Here is a 16055-nt window from a genome sequence, read left to right as displayed (position 1 = left end):
ATATTTCCTACGTAAATAAAAAATGTTATTAAAAAATACGTTGGCCAAGGCATCAAAGTATTGCACAAAACCACTCTACTAAGTCAGTATCTGTAAGCAAAAATAAATAGAACAAAATGAAAAAAAGAATATTCACATAAATGAATGTGTTCTCACCTTCTGCCCCTCTCAAAAAAAAGAATGTAGGGGGTGGGGGAAGTGGGGAGGTAGACAGGGTAAAGAGGGTCGAATATGTGGTGACAGAAAGAAATCTAACTATGACAGGCGAACACTAAGTGTAAACATATATATGCCTTATTGTTAAAGTATACAGCTGAAACTTACTGGATTTCATTAACCAATGTCACCATAAAAAAAAAAATGTTATCAAAAAAAGAATGTTGAGCTACGCACCTCGGAAAAGCTTCTGGGCAATGTGCAGAGGGTTTCCAAAGCGGAAGTTCTCCCCACTGAACAGGGCCAGGATGAGCTGATTTTGCTGCTCAGTACTGTCTTCAGGAAAGTGAGGCAGAAACTGCTGGAGGTGTTCACGTTGAGAGTCACTCAATACCTCCTGCCATGTTGAAAGGCTGACTACATCAAAGAAGATCTCAGGCTAGAAGAATTAGGAAAAGTAGGAGAAAAGTAAACGAGAAAAATAGGTTTTTAAGTTTTTTTTTGAGTGGTAAAATATCCATGACATAAAATTTACCATTTTATCCATTTTTAAGTGTACGGTTCAATGGCATTAAGTACGTTCACACTGTTGCACAACCATCACCACCATCTAAGTTTTAAAGCTTTTAAACAACCTAAAATTCCACTGATATTTAGTCAATTCTCAAAACTCAGATTAGTAAAGACTACACATAAACCACAGTCTTATACCCAACAGTAAATAATGATCCAGAAGAAAATAATCTCAGTAAAAAAATCCCATCTGAACACTGTTTCTGCCAACAAGGGATATGATGGTAGACATCTGAGTTCAGCTTAAAATGGTGGCAGGAAAAGTTAACATGGGAGTAGAGAACTCGAGGAATTGAGGTCACCTGCTAAGAGTGAGGAGCAGCAGGATGGAGGTCATTCCCAACTCAACAATTATATACTGGATATCTTCTATGTGCTAAATACTAAGACAGACTAGTACTGTGTGTATATATACATAGAGAGAGAGTCTGGAGGGGAGAATTACACAAGCAATTAACAATGTACTTTAAGAAGTTTACCTATTAGTACATAGGAAAAGCACATATCCCTGACCTAAGTTTTCAGAGAATGCCTACCAGAGCAACTGACACTTAAGACAGTAAAGGATAAGAAAAAGAAAAAAGATATTGAGGCAAGAGGGTTAAAAAATCACAGAACAAATACCTAGTACCTTACACATAATAAGCACTTAATAAATGGTAGTCGCCTTAATAATAATGATGATTACACAGCCTGCCCATGAAAAGTAGTCAAAAGACAGATAACGCCATTCCAGGGCACATACTAATAATTGACTAGCGGGTTACCTCATGGAAACAGATAACACATTTGGGTTTTGTTTCATGATTCACAGCATAGGTAAACATTTTAATGTAAATACATAATTCTACTCTTAAAACATAAAACTTCTTGTTAATTGCTGAAAATTATCCTGTTAAAAATAGGGCTTACATCATATTATCAAGTTATGATAACATGTTATTAAACATGCAGAACACAGTTTATAATTTCTTTCTCAATCGCCATATTCAATAGACTACACTTAAAAAAAGATAGAGACCACTCTGGGTCCAATGTACAAAATGAAACAGAAGGGAGGACAAAAGACTAAAAACTCGTAGAGCATAAAAAAGGTTTAGAATAGGAGCTATAGGGGAGCTGATAAAGAAGAAAAGACAGTGACAATGTTATAACTTACATCCTCTAGAAGGTCTTCAGGCAGACTAACCCTGGTGCCCCCCAGGAGACAGTCCTCCATAATACGTGTACCATGGCCATCTCCACACGGACCCAGTTCCAAGGGATCCGTCAGCATATGGTCCAAGGAATCCATTGTTTATGTTCCACAGGTAATCTAGACAAATATATGCTGTTATACCTTGAGACAGAAAGGCAGAAATCCCAGGGATACGGTTGACATGCTCCGGAAAATATTCAATCTCAAATCTATTCTTAGGTCTTATCCTTATATCCTATCTATAGCTAAACAGCTCTTGTCTCTCCCTTCCACCACTGCATTCTCATCTCAACTTTCAGATGTTATCTAGGTCTCTCGTTACTCAGAATGCTTCTACAATAACTCCCAAACTTATAGAATTTCTTATAACTTCATTTTACATTTGAGACTCAGAGATTAAATAATAAGCAGATCAGCAGAGTCCATAATTTAGACTTCCCAGGCCAATAATCTATTATAACATAATTTAAGAATTGGGTTTTTTAGCAATTAATTCTGTTCTTTCACAAAAGAAAATTCACTGAATATCCATATCTATTAGTAAAGCTCAGACACTAACAATGTTATTTAATGAGGGCCTATTAAGCGCTCTTTCATATCTAATTCTTAAAATTGTGCAACATAGGATTATTATATCTATTCTACAGATATTAAAAGGAAAATCAAAGTAGATAAGTAACTTGTGCAGCCCCAGAGTTAGAACCAAAACTCAGGTCCGCCTGACTGCAAACCCAAGTTCTTAATACTATACACAATACCTTCTGTGTAACCTCTCATTTTAAATCATGGAAAGGGCATCTTAATACAACTTTATTAGTCCAAGTAAACTCCAGAGGCTCCAAGCACCTGACCAGGACAGCCACTAAAGTAGTAGCCAAATCACCTTTAGTTGGTCCATCAAATATTTATAACTATATAAATGTAATGTTATTTTTCTTCTTCCTGTTGTAACTGAACCCAGCTGGCCACTTTTAGAAAAGTACATATTAAAACATTTTCAGAGTCTATGGCCATGTCACCCTGGACAAGCCCAATCCCACCTGATCTCAAAAGCTAAGCAGGGTCAGGCCTGGTTAGTACTTGGAATGAGAGATCACCTAGGAAGACCAGGTGCTGTAGGCTTAAAAAATAAGGGACTGTAAGATGACAAGATCCTTGCAATCTGTGAGGTCAACCAAGGGTTGCCTCGCCTAAAATATATATATATTTTCGGAGAACATCTCATAAGGCTAATGGCTAGAATCAGGTGTAAAGCTGAGGCCACAGGATTGAACAAAACTAAAAGAACAGCAAGGAGCTTGAACTGAATCACTCTACGAATATTTGCTAAGTCCATTCTATCTCCTATTCTTACCAAAAGAGCTAACATACATAGTAAAATAAAGGAAAAAAAATAGACTTAACAGTCAAAACACCAAACTTCTAGCCAAATCTCAGTGATTCTAGGCAAATCCTACCTCACCAGGTGTCAATTTCCTTATCTGTAAAATGCAGGGGAGCTGGACCTGGTCCTCCCTATTGTTATTTCCAATTCTGGATTCCTGCAATGAATAATCTCTAGATGGATGACTATTTAGGACTTAATGTAGTCATGTAATGTAGAAATGTGTTTTCATTCTGAAACTCTCAAAGAGCAGACCTGTAAAATTACTACTAAAATAAGCACCTTTACACTAAATTATTTCAAGTTATCATGAAGAGATTCAGATCTATGTAAGATCTAGCAGAAAGATTAGTGTTGGACAAAGCAGCTGCGTGGTCTCCAGGCAACTGTGCTGCCATCACCTTTTAGCACACAGTGAATTACAATATCCTTAACATTACTTTGTTTATGCCTAAATAACTGAAGCAGGTGAGAAGGCACATGGCACATGCGTTTAACAAAACTTTAAAATAGAAAATAAAAAACAACAGTAGAAGCAACCTGATGCTTAAAGTCCTCTTAACAGAACTGACATAGAACAGGGTAACAGCTGCAAAGCCAGTGTTCTACCAGACTCTTAGGAGGACCACTTTTGTTTCACAACTTGCTCGCAAGTTTCTTCGATTTGGTAGATGTGTAGCTAAATTTAATCTATTCAAGTGGCAACCTTCGCCCTGCTACTATTCTGAACAGGATCTCCAAGTACAAAAAGCAGGCAGCTGCCAAAAGGTTGAAACCCCGGAAGCTAAGTCTTGTGGCGTATGGCCCTCTCTACTAGACCACGAAGGCCTCTCCCAATGGCCTTTCCTCTGCATCAGGGTTAACTGACCCTCCAGGACCCTCCTCCCAAAAGAAGCTAAACCCTAGGCTTCCGGAGCAACTGCCAGCACCAAACCTATCCGCCCTGCAGCAAACCCTTCCGTAGTCAACCCCGCCCGAGGTCCGGGTCCCGCCCCGCCAAACTGCACCTTTGCGCCCACGACTCTTCCCCCACACCATGCCTAACCCTAACCCCCACCTACCCGGGCCGCCCAGATCCCAACAGGCCCGCTTCCCTGCCCGATGGCCACAAGAACAGCGACCCTCCGAGACCCAGCTGCTCCCTCCCTCTGCTCCCCGGCAACAATTTAACCCTTTCGCCGCCCAGGGCCTGCCCTGACCTCAGTCGCAGACACGGATCCCCCTGCCCGCTGCGCTTCCCGGCTCGCGGGCTCCAGAACGCGCTCGCTCCCGCAAGGCGTCTCGATGCGTGCACGCTCCAGGTTCGGGCAGCGGAAAGGGCGGGGGTTGAAGTGGGGCGGGGCCTGAGTGCTGGGGGCGGAGCTTCGCGAGAGTGGGCCTGGAGCGGCGCGGCGCCGCGCGGACCTGACGAGAAAAGTATCCAGGGCGGGGCGGCACGGGGCGGGGCCGAGAGTGCCGGGGGCGGGGAGGGGCGGGGCCTTGAGTGGCACTCGCTCGCGTGGCTGGGTCTTACAGTTTGCAGTCGGCTTGATGGTCTCTCCTGGTTTAGGAAGTTCGGGAGGGCAGAGACAGGATGGGTAGTTTGTATCTGGCCGCGAATTGAGGCTAGAACCCGAGTGACAATGTAATTTTTATTAGGTAACGTTTGCTGAGAGCATCACCTGCCCCAGGCAATATGCTAAGCACTTTCTATCCACTATCTCTGTACTGGGGCTGTATTTTTTTTGTACTATGCACTATCAGTTCCCATTTTATAGTAGATGAAACAGAGGTTTCTTGAGTTTAATTGAGAACGCGGAGCCCAGCATATGTCCCGGCATGTCCCCATTTCTTTCGACCTGCCTTCCCCGGGCCCTAGATGTCCGAAAAAAGTACACAGGTCGAAGAAATACATTTTTAAATCAAACAGGATACGTTCCTCTTATTAAGAATCTAGGTGTCTTTCTTCTTATTCACTGGCTCTTACTTAAAACGGCTTCAGACTCCACTGCTACTCCCACCAGTCCTGCAGAGATCATCCTCAGTTCTCTCGATTGGATGGGACTGCGTCGGAGAAGGTGGAGGGCTCAGAAACTGTTCCTCCCTTGCTGGAAAATAGTGGTTTCCAAATAAAGCCCTATCTCTGCTCCCCTGCTGGCTGCATAGCCTGCCCTTAGTTTCTCCTAGCGGCTCGGAGGTTCTTGAATTGGAAACCACCAAGTGGAAGGGCAAGGGAACATCGTTCCACAGTTGTTATCCATAAATTCCCTTACCTGGAGTCTCTGACCAGGCCAGAGTGAATCAAAGAAACAAAACACACTGTACGTTGTAATAGTAAAAAAATAATAATAATAAAGAAAGAAAGAAAAAATTAACGATCTCAGTAGCTCTTGTAGCTTCACGCATACAAATGAGGAAGATGTTTATTAAAAAATATATTTATTAATTTTTACACTTGCCGAGTAGCACAAGACTATTAACACTATAACTCACTGAATGTACAATAAATGTTCACATTTAAATAAAAAGATAGGGTCGACATTTTCAACCCATGGGTCAGCTTTAGCATCTCATGAAGTGCTTTTTAGCCCTAGATGTCATAAGAGTTTTTTGAAAGAATAATTCAAAATCAGAAAACCATTCAAGAAGATAAAAACAATAGGTTTTTCCAGAGTAACAGGAATTTTACATGATGAAATGTCTATTATGTGGGCACAAATCAAACAATAAAAATGTAAAATCTATATGTAACTCCAAAATTTTCACACTGCACTGATTGAAGTCTACAGTGCCAATGTGTCTTAACAGAGGAAACAACATAAACATTGGCTACATACATTTTTTTTTCTTTTTCCAAATTGGGTCTTCAGAGGGCTTTTACAAGCGTAATCTGCCATCTCTTCAAATCCAACACCTTTTGAAAACCTACTATTTTGGATAAATGTGCAGAATACCTGATCTTAAAGCAGTATTGTTTGGCTTGACTGCCACCTGCATCTCTGATTGATAATATACAAATTAGTTATAGAGTCATTACTTAATCCACATCAGGACAAAAAAAGAAAGAAACAACAAACTTAGATGGGATGAAACAATGAGGTCCTTCCACAACATTTTCTTCTGTGTATTTTATAACTTGAAATAACTGGCATAAATGAACATTCCATTCAGTGACAGTTTTCTAGTTTAATCAATAAGTTATTACTGAGGGGAGGGGAGATACCTTGCCGATTCAAATTAAAAAGGACCCAATAAGGCAAATTTTAAGGTACAGAAACTGAAGTGAACCTTTGAGAAAGTAGTATTCTACACCTAGCAAGTCTTTCTACACTGGACCCTAACACATTTACAATCACTATATTGTGGTACTTTGAGACTCGGAGTCTCTATCTTATGATTCAGGTCAATAGTTTCCATTAAAAGCATTGACATTACCTCTTGGTTACCAAATATATAGAGTCCATTTTCAATTTCTACACATTTACCAAGTAACTTTCTCAAGTTCTCTTAGTGCCCAAATTTTCAAGGAAAACTAAAATGAATGTTATCTCAAAACTAAAGTGCAAAATCTACATATTAATAAAGTTATTTCAATAGAATTGTTTACTTTTCAGAAAGGTATCTTTACCATAAAGAAGTTACTATACTTCTTAATTTATAGAACCACTCTCTACCCAGACATGTAAATAAAATAAATTAGTTAACTTCATTTGAAATTGAAGTTAGGTCTTTCTGTTCTGAAGTGATAAATTCTACCATGCAATTATCATTCAAATGTGTTAGTATGTCATAAAAGTTGTTAAAATACATACTGAATCTCTGCAATGATTTATGTGTACGATTGGAATGTACAGTAAAAAAAAGGGAAATGTTTTTCTCCATTTAATTCATAGCCAACAAAGAGGAACACATATAAGCAAAACTATCATTTTGGTGGATTTTTTTCTTCTCCGTACTAACAGTATGATATTCATAAAGATTGAGTTTCTTCCAATCTCTTATAATTACCTTAACATATTATAAATGGTCCCTACATTCTTATTTTTTCCCTTAAGTGTGAGGTTGGTCATACCAAATGGTCCAGATGAGTTGCAATATGCTTAAGTTAAAAGTGGTAAGAAATAAGGAGGGCCGCCTTTCCATTCGACCTAAAAAGAATGTTCATTTAAAGACAGCATTAGAAGTTCTAAAATACACTGAATGCTGTGAACAAGTGTTGAATGTACACCTGGTAAGGGCAAGAAATTCGTCCTTTACCAATAAAATGATAAATGCATCCTGCAAGGCAGGACGAGGTTTCAGTGCTTTTTACTTTATACATAGATATAACTGTCTTCGTAATTTTACTTGGTACCAATATCTCCAATATATCCTTCTTATTACAACCACACCAGAGAATGGGAGGCAAAGCTTTAAGGTAGGAATTTAAATTCTGCAGACATTAAGCAACCTTTTCTTCTTACAGGGAGTCCACCATTGTGGAGTAATAAAGTAAGACCTATCAGAATATGGCATCTGGCCTGATCTTCTGAGGGCCAGCCTCTATGGAAAGCACAACCAATAGCCCAATAATGGTGTTCCCCCCCCCCCAAAAAAGGCAAGGTTTTTCTTTTTTTAATCAGCAATAAGAAAAATTTAGATGACAGTTTTTCCTTCAGAATGTCAGTCAACATTTGTTGACATCATTGTTATTTTTATTTCATCACTGTTATTTTCATAATCAATAGGCTTCTTTTGTTAAATTACTGCAAACTCACAAGATGAAGTGATTCTGACCTAACACACGCCCATAAAATGCCCCTTTTCCTTTGGTGCCACAGCTTGGAATGAAGTCCAGTGACCATGGACTTGGCATATCCTTTCTCCGCCTTTGGTACAAACACAATACACCACTTAATATTTCCACAAAGGAAAAGTAAGGCTTATCAATGTGTTAAAAAAAACCAACTCAAGAGTAAGGCAAAGTTCCTCCATCTTGAAATCTGTTTTCTCCTGAAAGATCTCCATTCCATGGCAGAAACTCCTAGGGTTCAAAGAGTCAATAAGGTAGATGACCTTGATAAAATAAGCCCCAGTGTATGTTTGAGTGTCAAAACTGTGGCCTCCAAACTCTTGAGTGAATGATAAATCTTTAAAAAGTTCTGAGTGTCAGAAGATTTCCAAAATTTATGAGTGAGAAAAGACATGGTATGATTACTTGATTCTAGCTTGAGGATGGAAGTTAAGGTTTAGTAATATGCACTTCACTGCTCCCATTCCCATTAGTGGTGGTTGTAATGATGTACTGTGTGGGCTGTTGTTGGCTGGTGGTCTGGGGGTCCAAGTCACTGTGCGCAGTTGGCTGAACCTGGACTCCCCCAGAGAGGGCAGAAGCTTGCCTTTCCTCCAATTCTGGTTGACTTTCTGATAACACATAATGACCCTAGAGCAGAAAGAAAAGGATCTTTAGACATCTGAGGCCTAATGGGGGGCAGGGGGACCTGGGGACAAAAAGAGGGAATATGCAAAGAAATATTACAAGTGGAAACCAAAATAGGCACCTATAGAAGATGCCTTAACTCAGTGTTTTAGAGAAGATGAATCAGTCACAGTGATTGACTACAAAGGTAATTTAAGAAAGCATCTTATTTGTTCTACCAAAAGATATAGTGAAGAACTTCAAGTACAGAAATTTGCATCATTCATGATGGTAACCTACATGGAAAAGGAAATGTGCTATTTATTGTACTGCTCCTAAGAATTTAGAAATGCATAAAATAATATTGCCATCTTTTGATTAAAATTTAACATTAGTATAAGATAAATCAAAGAAGAGATAAATTTTAAGTCTCATTAAAGAGGCATAATGGCCCCCAACACAGGTAGTCAAGATCAATCGTTCCTAGACTTCAGAATTTCAAAGACCAGCAAAATTAAAAGTAATAACAAACATCCTGAAACTTTGTTTTCCCAAGCAAAATCATTTTTAAAATGCTACTGTCAAATGAGAGAGATTTTAAGACTGAAAAGTGAAGGAAGAACACAATCTTAGAATTAAGTCTCTTACATTGAATGGATTTAGCTTTATAAAAACATATGGTATCTTTACTTTTCCTCATATTTCCTCTGATTATGATAATTTATGCATAGACCTGCAACTAGCTATATCTTTATGTTAACATTTTAAAGAAAATATGTTGGGCAAAAGGGGTATTGATCAACTACATAGGCTAAGAAAAAAAGTCCCAGAGGAAAACTCAGGCATTGGTCTCTCAAGCACCATCCAAAAAAAGGCCATAGTCAAAAATACCCATTTGATTTATCCAGGGCCTTATATTCTTAGTCTACACTCATCAAGCAACTCTCTGGCTGTGATTTGGTTTGCCATGTGGGTCTTTCTGTAGCAGGAGGGGGCTGGTTTGCAACCAGGATCCATGGACCCCAAGGCAGTCCATAGGTGGGCTTCAAAAAATCTATGAACACCCCTTCCCCCCCCCCGACAAAATGTACATTAAATCTGTGTGTATGTATATTATGGCAAAGGGAAGGGAACATCCTTAACTATAATCAGGTTCCCAAATGAGTTCCTGGCCAAAAAAAGGTAGAGTCAATGGGTCCCACAGAAAGTAAAACTTTCACTAATCATGCCAATGAGACTATTCCATTTTACATTAGTTACTGTTTCCACTGACAATAATGTTACGCTGGATTTATGCACATCTCCTAAGTCTAGTTAATGTGAGTTTGTGAGCTGAAAAATGGGTGAGCTCTCAGTATGCTTTGAAAAAAAATAATCAGGTTTTTGAGGCCACTAGACTACCCTGCTACTCTTTGAGGCCTCTTGGGAAATGGTCTTCCCCAGGGAACATCCCAATATTCCTACCCACTTAAGAGTATTTTTCTTAATGTAAATTTACATACTCTGTCTTCTAAGAACATACAGGCAGATTAGAATAAACCAGTTAAGATTAAAACTGAGGTAACAGATACAATTAACGTTGACCTGCCTAACCTAAATATAACAAGATAATTGATGGTACCATTTTCACCTTGGGAAGGGTGAATTGTTTAAAATATTTTAAAAGAGCTCCATAATAAATTCATTATATTATTCTCTCCCAACTCAATTGATAACCAATAGTAACAAAGACTTATTACATTCCAAGAAGCTCACAAAAAGGTGATCAATTATTAATCTATATGTATATAGATCTAGGAGGTTCATTATAGTTATTAATGGGATAGATATTTATTGAGCATTTGCTATAGCCTACCCTCCTGTGCAAGGCATTGAGAATAAAGAGATAGAGATCCAGGTCTCAAAGAATTCATCATCTACTGGGAAAAGACAGAAAGTAAATTAATAATTAAAATAAACTGTGATAAGAGTTATAATATAGCACCACAAGGTATTATGGGAACACAGAGGAGGTACTTCTAACTCAGATATCAAGAGGTGGGGATTAGAAGACAGGGGGAGAGGAGACAGGTACAGCAGCGTGGACAGGAAAACCCTCACGAGCAGCACAGCTTACCGGAGTAACCGCCTTCACTTGGCCAGTGGTGACAGGAGTTGCCACACCACTATCCGTAATCACAAACTGACCTGGGGGAAGTGTCATCATTTGAATCTCAGATGCTGAAAAACAAAATACCCATAGTTCAGTGGTGTCAAATTTTAATACAAGTTGTAGAAACAAATATCTAATCAGTGACCGCATTCCCCACTCAGACATTGTCATAGATTTGCTTGCTGTGAGAGTCTTATGATGTGATTTCTTGATATAGTAAAAGCATCTGTTAAGAATTGATCACATGAGGTTAATAGAGAATTACCAAATATCAAAAATAATCAATGCATCTCCCTCAAATGTGGCTTCTGAAAATCCGTAAAGACAAATATTCAACAATTTTTTAAAACCTTGAAATAAGTTACAAAAATTTACCTGTTTAATATTTTTCTTTTATATTCACATTTGCATTAGCAGCACAATTTATCCACTATTGCCTAGCAATTACAAATTAATCTAACTTGAATTTTATTTCACTATCAGTGTTACTAAGGCAAGCTAAAAACAAAGTTCACCCTAGCACCTAATTGATAGTCTCTAATATTTTCTATGAAAAGAGACCAGAGCTTCTTGGGAAAATGGCTGATTCCAGACTTGGGACAGAAAACATATAAGATAAACCTAGAATGTGGTGTCATACCAGCATGCAAGACACTATGAAAGACTACAAGGTCAAGCAGAAAAGATACAGGAATGAATTTGAAGATGCTCCCAATTAGCCAAAGATGGGATAATTTGAGCATCAAAAAGTGTAAACTGCAATGGTCTGAAAAACATCAAATCTGTTGAAATTCATGAGTACTTAAAGGTATTAAGACACACATACACCTCATTGGTCACCTTGGGTAATGCCAGAAAAAAACTCATAATTTTGAAAAACTGGTAAATAAAGATGAGCCAGGTATTTAAATTTATCCTGCCATTCCTATACAACCTGGACCTCAGAGTAACTTGGTCATTAAGGTAAATTTTTTTTCTTTATAGAAGTTTACTAGCTAATTACTGAATAAAGACTCTTAGAAACATAATCTGACAATTTTGTAATCTCTAATGAAATAGTGGAGCACAGGAAAAAAGGAGACAATCAAATATTATGTGCCTCCTGATCAAAGTACACTACCACCAGCTATAAAGTGTCTGAGGGAAAAGTGAACCTGATTCTGATCAAGCCTCTAGATCTAATTGCCAGTCTATAGGAAATAAAAGAGACAGAAGAAAGCATCTTAAAATGATAATACAGGGATGCCAACTGCAAACTCCAGAATATAGGAAACTCTATGGGATAAATGACTCAGTTTTTTCAACACGTAAATTACAACTTAAAAGAGGAAGAACACAGATATCAAAAGGAACTCAAAAGACATAAACAAGCTCTTGTTTGGAACCCAATTTGAACAAACCAATGATTTTAAAAATTTATTTGACAATCACAGAAATATGAGCACTTGCTGAATATTTGATGGTATTAAAAAATTACTGTGATTTATTTTCAGGTGTGATAATGGTACTAGAGTTGTGCTTTAAAAAAATACTTCTTTGGTTTTAGCGATACATGTTAAAATATTTATGTATGAAATGATATAGTTTATTATATAGTGGAAGACTGTGAGAGTAAAAGGGGCTGGGCACATAGGGGACAAGGTTGGCCATGAACCGATAACTGTTGAAGCTGAATAATTGGGTACAGGGCATTCATTCATTATACTATTCTATTTTTGTGTACTTAAAATTTTTCCCTAATAAAAAATTTCAGTTATAGAATCTTTTCTTTAGGTTAAAATGCTAGTTCATACTATTACCACCATGACTAACTTCATCATTCCACATTTCTTTCACAGGAATTAAACTAAGTATAAATGTCAGTTTACCAGGATTCTACTGGTATTTACCATGAGTAGAAACTAGACTCAGCCCTCACTGTGCCCACCAATATTTAAGAGAATAAATTGAAAAAATAACTAAATAGTTGAATTAGAGCCTGACTCCATACCAAATCTATGTAACACAGTCAAAGATCAACCACAACAGAGATGGACTCAAAAAATGAAGTCAATAGTAGAGAAAGATCAACACTGGCCTTCCTACCCTCTTGGCCCCTCTTTCTCCTCATTCCTACTATTGAAGTCTGTTACCTCTATTCCTGTTCCTTCCATACGTTCAGTTACAAAGGTCTCATACTTTCCAGCTCATACCCAAGGCTGTCATCCCCACCAAGACTGTTACCTGTTCTGAGCTTCGGCAGCCAGCCTTTTACAGCTACTGTAGCTCTAATCTCGGGGTTTTAAAAGCAACTACTCATATATCTCTTTCTACTAGCTAATGATCTCCTTGAGTCAAAGCCTATCTTAGGTGGGGCAGCCCAGTGGGTGAAGCCAGATTACCTGGGTTATAAGACTCTGTTAACTTAGAGAAGCTACTCTGTATCTAAGTTTCTTTATCTGTAAAATACAAATACTAATTGTATGTGTCTCATAGATTATTGTGAATACCGAATGTGATATATATATGGTTTAGAATCGTTCTGGCACATAGTAAGAGCTTGATGAAAGTTAGCTAGCATTAGTATTGTGTGGTTACTGATGTGACTGTCAGTGTTAATCTTCTGTATATCCAGAGTCTAGCACAGTGATTGATATACAAGCATTCAATAAACATTGGTAGAAGAGATAAATCAATACCATCAACATATCCTACACATCCATTATACTATATAAACTACCTGCCTAAGCTTCCTCCAGCAATATCTCCGAAATAGATGGCTCTCAGATCAGAATGCTGCCTTGAATTTTGCCATGAAACTCATTCAAGTACATGCATTACGAAGTGAAGAAAATGTCCAATGATACTTTAATCCAGAAAATCAATTATAAAACTGATGCCATTATGACCCATGGCTGCAGGTTCCCCACCCATGACCAGCAGCATTATCTCCTTGTTTCTTACTTACAGTAGCCACGGAAGGAATTCCAAGCATTGGGTAGGTATGTGTGTTGTACAGAGGAACTCTGCTGCTGCTGCTGGAGAGCCTGGCCTGGTGTGGCAGAACTGCCTTGTATATGGGTGGGGCTGAGACCCTGCTGAGACTGCTGAGAGGAGGGGCTCAATGGCTGCCCAGCTACCTAGAGAGAAAGAGAAAGCAAGAATAGAAAATTACTAATTTCCAATATAGTTAAGACTCACAGTTTGTCAAACTACCTATCCAACTATTGTTCCAAGAAAGTAAATCAGGCTAATGTGAGTTATACTGAAAGTATCACTGCAGAAATAATAAATAAATTACGAATAGAATTAATGAAAAATAATCTTAACTCTGAAGTCCTATTTAGTTTTCAAAGGATTATATCTCTAAGAGTATCCAAAAAATTAATTTCAGTAAGCTTGTGAGAAAGATAAAAGAATGTAAATACAGTCATCTGCACTACACGAAGTCAAAAGAATCGAATAGCTCAATAACTTGTCTACGTCACAAAGCTAACCTGTAACACAAATTAAAGTTATAATTTCTATTGAAGTGCATTGGATAGTTCCACAGTTAGTGGAGATAAACACAGGTATACATGCAGACATCCAGTGGAGAGGCTACTCTTGTCTACAGGATAAAGCCCAAGCTCCAAAGTCTGCCATTCGAGCCTTTCATACTCCAGCTCCAAACTACCTGTCCAACTATTGTTCCAAACATCATTTCTTGTTATTAACCTGAACAGTTTTCTATAAATACACTACAATTTCCCATCTCTGTGTCTTTACTCACAATGAAAGCATATTCAGATCATAATGCCTGCCCCAACTACTTTGTCAAAATTATACTCCTCCATTAAGACCTAATTCAAACACTACTTCTTCTACAAAAATGTCTTGATTCTCTGCTAAACATAATCTTTCCCTCTTCTGAATTCCCATAACTTATCTATATATCCATTTTACTCTTAGACCTGGGTAAGAGGGACCCCTCCAGGAATCTTGGTTGGTCCTTCTCCAACTGTGCCCCTCCTCATATTAAGCCAAATGGACATGTACACCTAGAATGTACATCCCCTTTTAGGCCACACTTTGGGGACTACATTCCCTATGGAAATGGCTCTGCACCCACTTCAAAAGCCTATACAACTCTCTTCCCTGGGTCAGTCCTCCTGCAGTGGTCCTGTCTTTTGGATGTGGCCTCCTCTCATTTGGGTACTTGGGACAATGGGGATGACCATGGGGTCACCATTTGCAGGGGTGTGGACAAAGCTAAGACATGTGGATGAGGGTGTCCATGTAGGTACACAGAGGGCCATGTAAGGTGCAGCATAGACTCTAGGTGAGAGGAAAAAAGGAGCAGTCTTGGGGAAGGTGGTCCCTGTGCCACCACATTCCAACAAGGAACTCTGAGGAGTCCTTCCTGGCCCTCCAGCCTCAGGTTTCTTTGAGAAACTTAAAAGAGTGATGCTAGTAAGGGTGGGCCCCTTGTAGATAGAGGCTGCATGTCTTGGATTGAGAGAAGCAATGAGAACCCTCACGGCTGCTGGACTTCACACTAGAAGGAAGGGAGGGCAATTAGGTAGCAAGCAGCATAGCCTTCCCCCTCCAATAAACAGGAAAGCAGAGAACATGCACGTGTGTCCTATGGATTTTCACAGCCATTGGAAGGGCTCAGAGCCAAAAGAGAGGGAAAGCCTTCCTCCCAGCTTCTTCCTGCCACAGCCTGGCAGCTGCCAGTGCCATCCATCGTGTTTGGCAGAAAATGCAAATAATTTTGAATTAGTACTATCCATGTTCTTTAGTATCAATTGTTACTTCACATATATTTTTCAATTTTGTCATTATAAAAGTATTTGTGTCAAGTAGGAAGATAGAACATATTTTACTTAATGGTTTGTTAACTTGATTCAAAACTTTTAAGTACTCAAACCTATGGTATGCAGGCCTTCAACGGTACTATTGTTCTGGAACCTGCAAATATCAGGGGCTGCCCTACATGCATCCTTTATGGTATAGATACCTGCACTTCACATCCTATTTACTTGTACACACGTGTTATCCCCTACTAGACTCTAAGCTCCTTGAGGACAAGACCTAGAAAAGTTTCATGCAAAGGATAACGATTTAATAAATATTTTGGGGTAGATGTAGCTATGCTATCTCAATAATAAACTCGACCATGCAAAAACAATGATACTCCTCAAAATTACAGAAACAACTCTGCAATTGCATTCTATCATCCAGCCATTTAGAA

The 16055-nt window shown here is 38.7% G+C and overlaps 2 protein-coding genes and 1 pseudogene across 10 annotated transcripts in view; 1 reads left to right on the top strand and 2 right to left on the bottom strand.

Annotated features, from left to right (window-relative positions):
• Nucleotides 1-4621, bottom strand: part of NFRKB (nuclear factor related to kappaB binding protein) — a 34066-nt gene extending 29445 nt beyond the window's left edge. For 3 of the 5 annotated variants that reach the window (XM_016139284.2, XM_016139287.2, XM_016139288.2), the window contains exons 1-3: nucleotides 4511-4621; nucleotides 1889-2044; nucleotides 394-595 (exon numbers count right to left, since the gene is read on the bottom strand). In XM_016139284.2, the coding sequence (XP_015994770.1) occupies nucleotides 394-595; nucleotides 1889-2023 (337 nt within the window). In that variant the 5' untranslated portion in view covers nucleotides 2024-2044; nucleotides 4511-4621. Of the gene's footprint in view, nucleotides 1-393; nucleotides 596-1888; nucleotides 2069-4372; nucleotides 4443-4510 lie in introns of those variants that run through there. The other 2 variants (XM_016139286.2, XM_036220608.1) reach the window with 2 other exon arrangements.
• Nucleotides 2930-3049, top strand: LOC118603116 (annotated as a pseudogene).
• A 1057-nt stretch (nucleotides 4622-5678) lies between the features above and the next one.
• Nucleotides 5679-16055, bottom strand: part of PRDM10 (PR/SET domain 10) — an 83100-nt gene continuing 72723 nt past the window's right edge. For all 5 annotated transcript variants that reach the window (XM_016139282.2, XM_036220607.1, XM_016139276.2 and 2 more), the window contains 3 exons: nucleotides 13788-13959; nucleotides 10805-10908; nucleotides 5679-8712 (listed from right to left, as the gene is read on the bottom strand). In XM_016139282.2, the coding sequence (XP_015994768.2) occupies nucleotides 8512-8712; nucleotides 10805-10908; nucleotides 13788-13959 (477 nt within the window). In that variant the 3' untranslated portion in view covers nucleotides 5679-8511. The remainder of the gene's footprint in view (nucleotides 8713-10804; nucleotides 10909-13787; nucleotides 13960-16055) is intronic.

The sequence above is a fragment of the Rousettus aegyptiacus genome, unplaced genomic scaffold (assembly GCF_014176215.1).
Source record: "Rousettus aegyptiacus isolate mRouAeg1 unplaced genomic scaffold, mRouAeg1.p scaffold_m13_p_5, whole genome shotgun sequence".
In the NCBI taxonomy this organism is placed as follows: Eukaryota; Metazoa; Chordata; class Mammalia; order Chiroptera; family Pteropodidae; genus Rousettus; species Rousettus aegyptiacus.
Note: the sequence above shows the minus strand (reverse complement) of the source record. Positions and strands in the feature narration are given on the sequence as shown.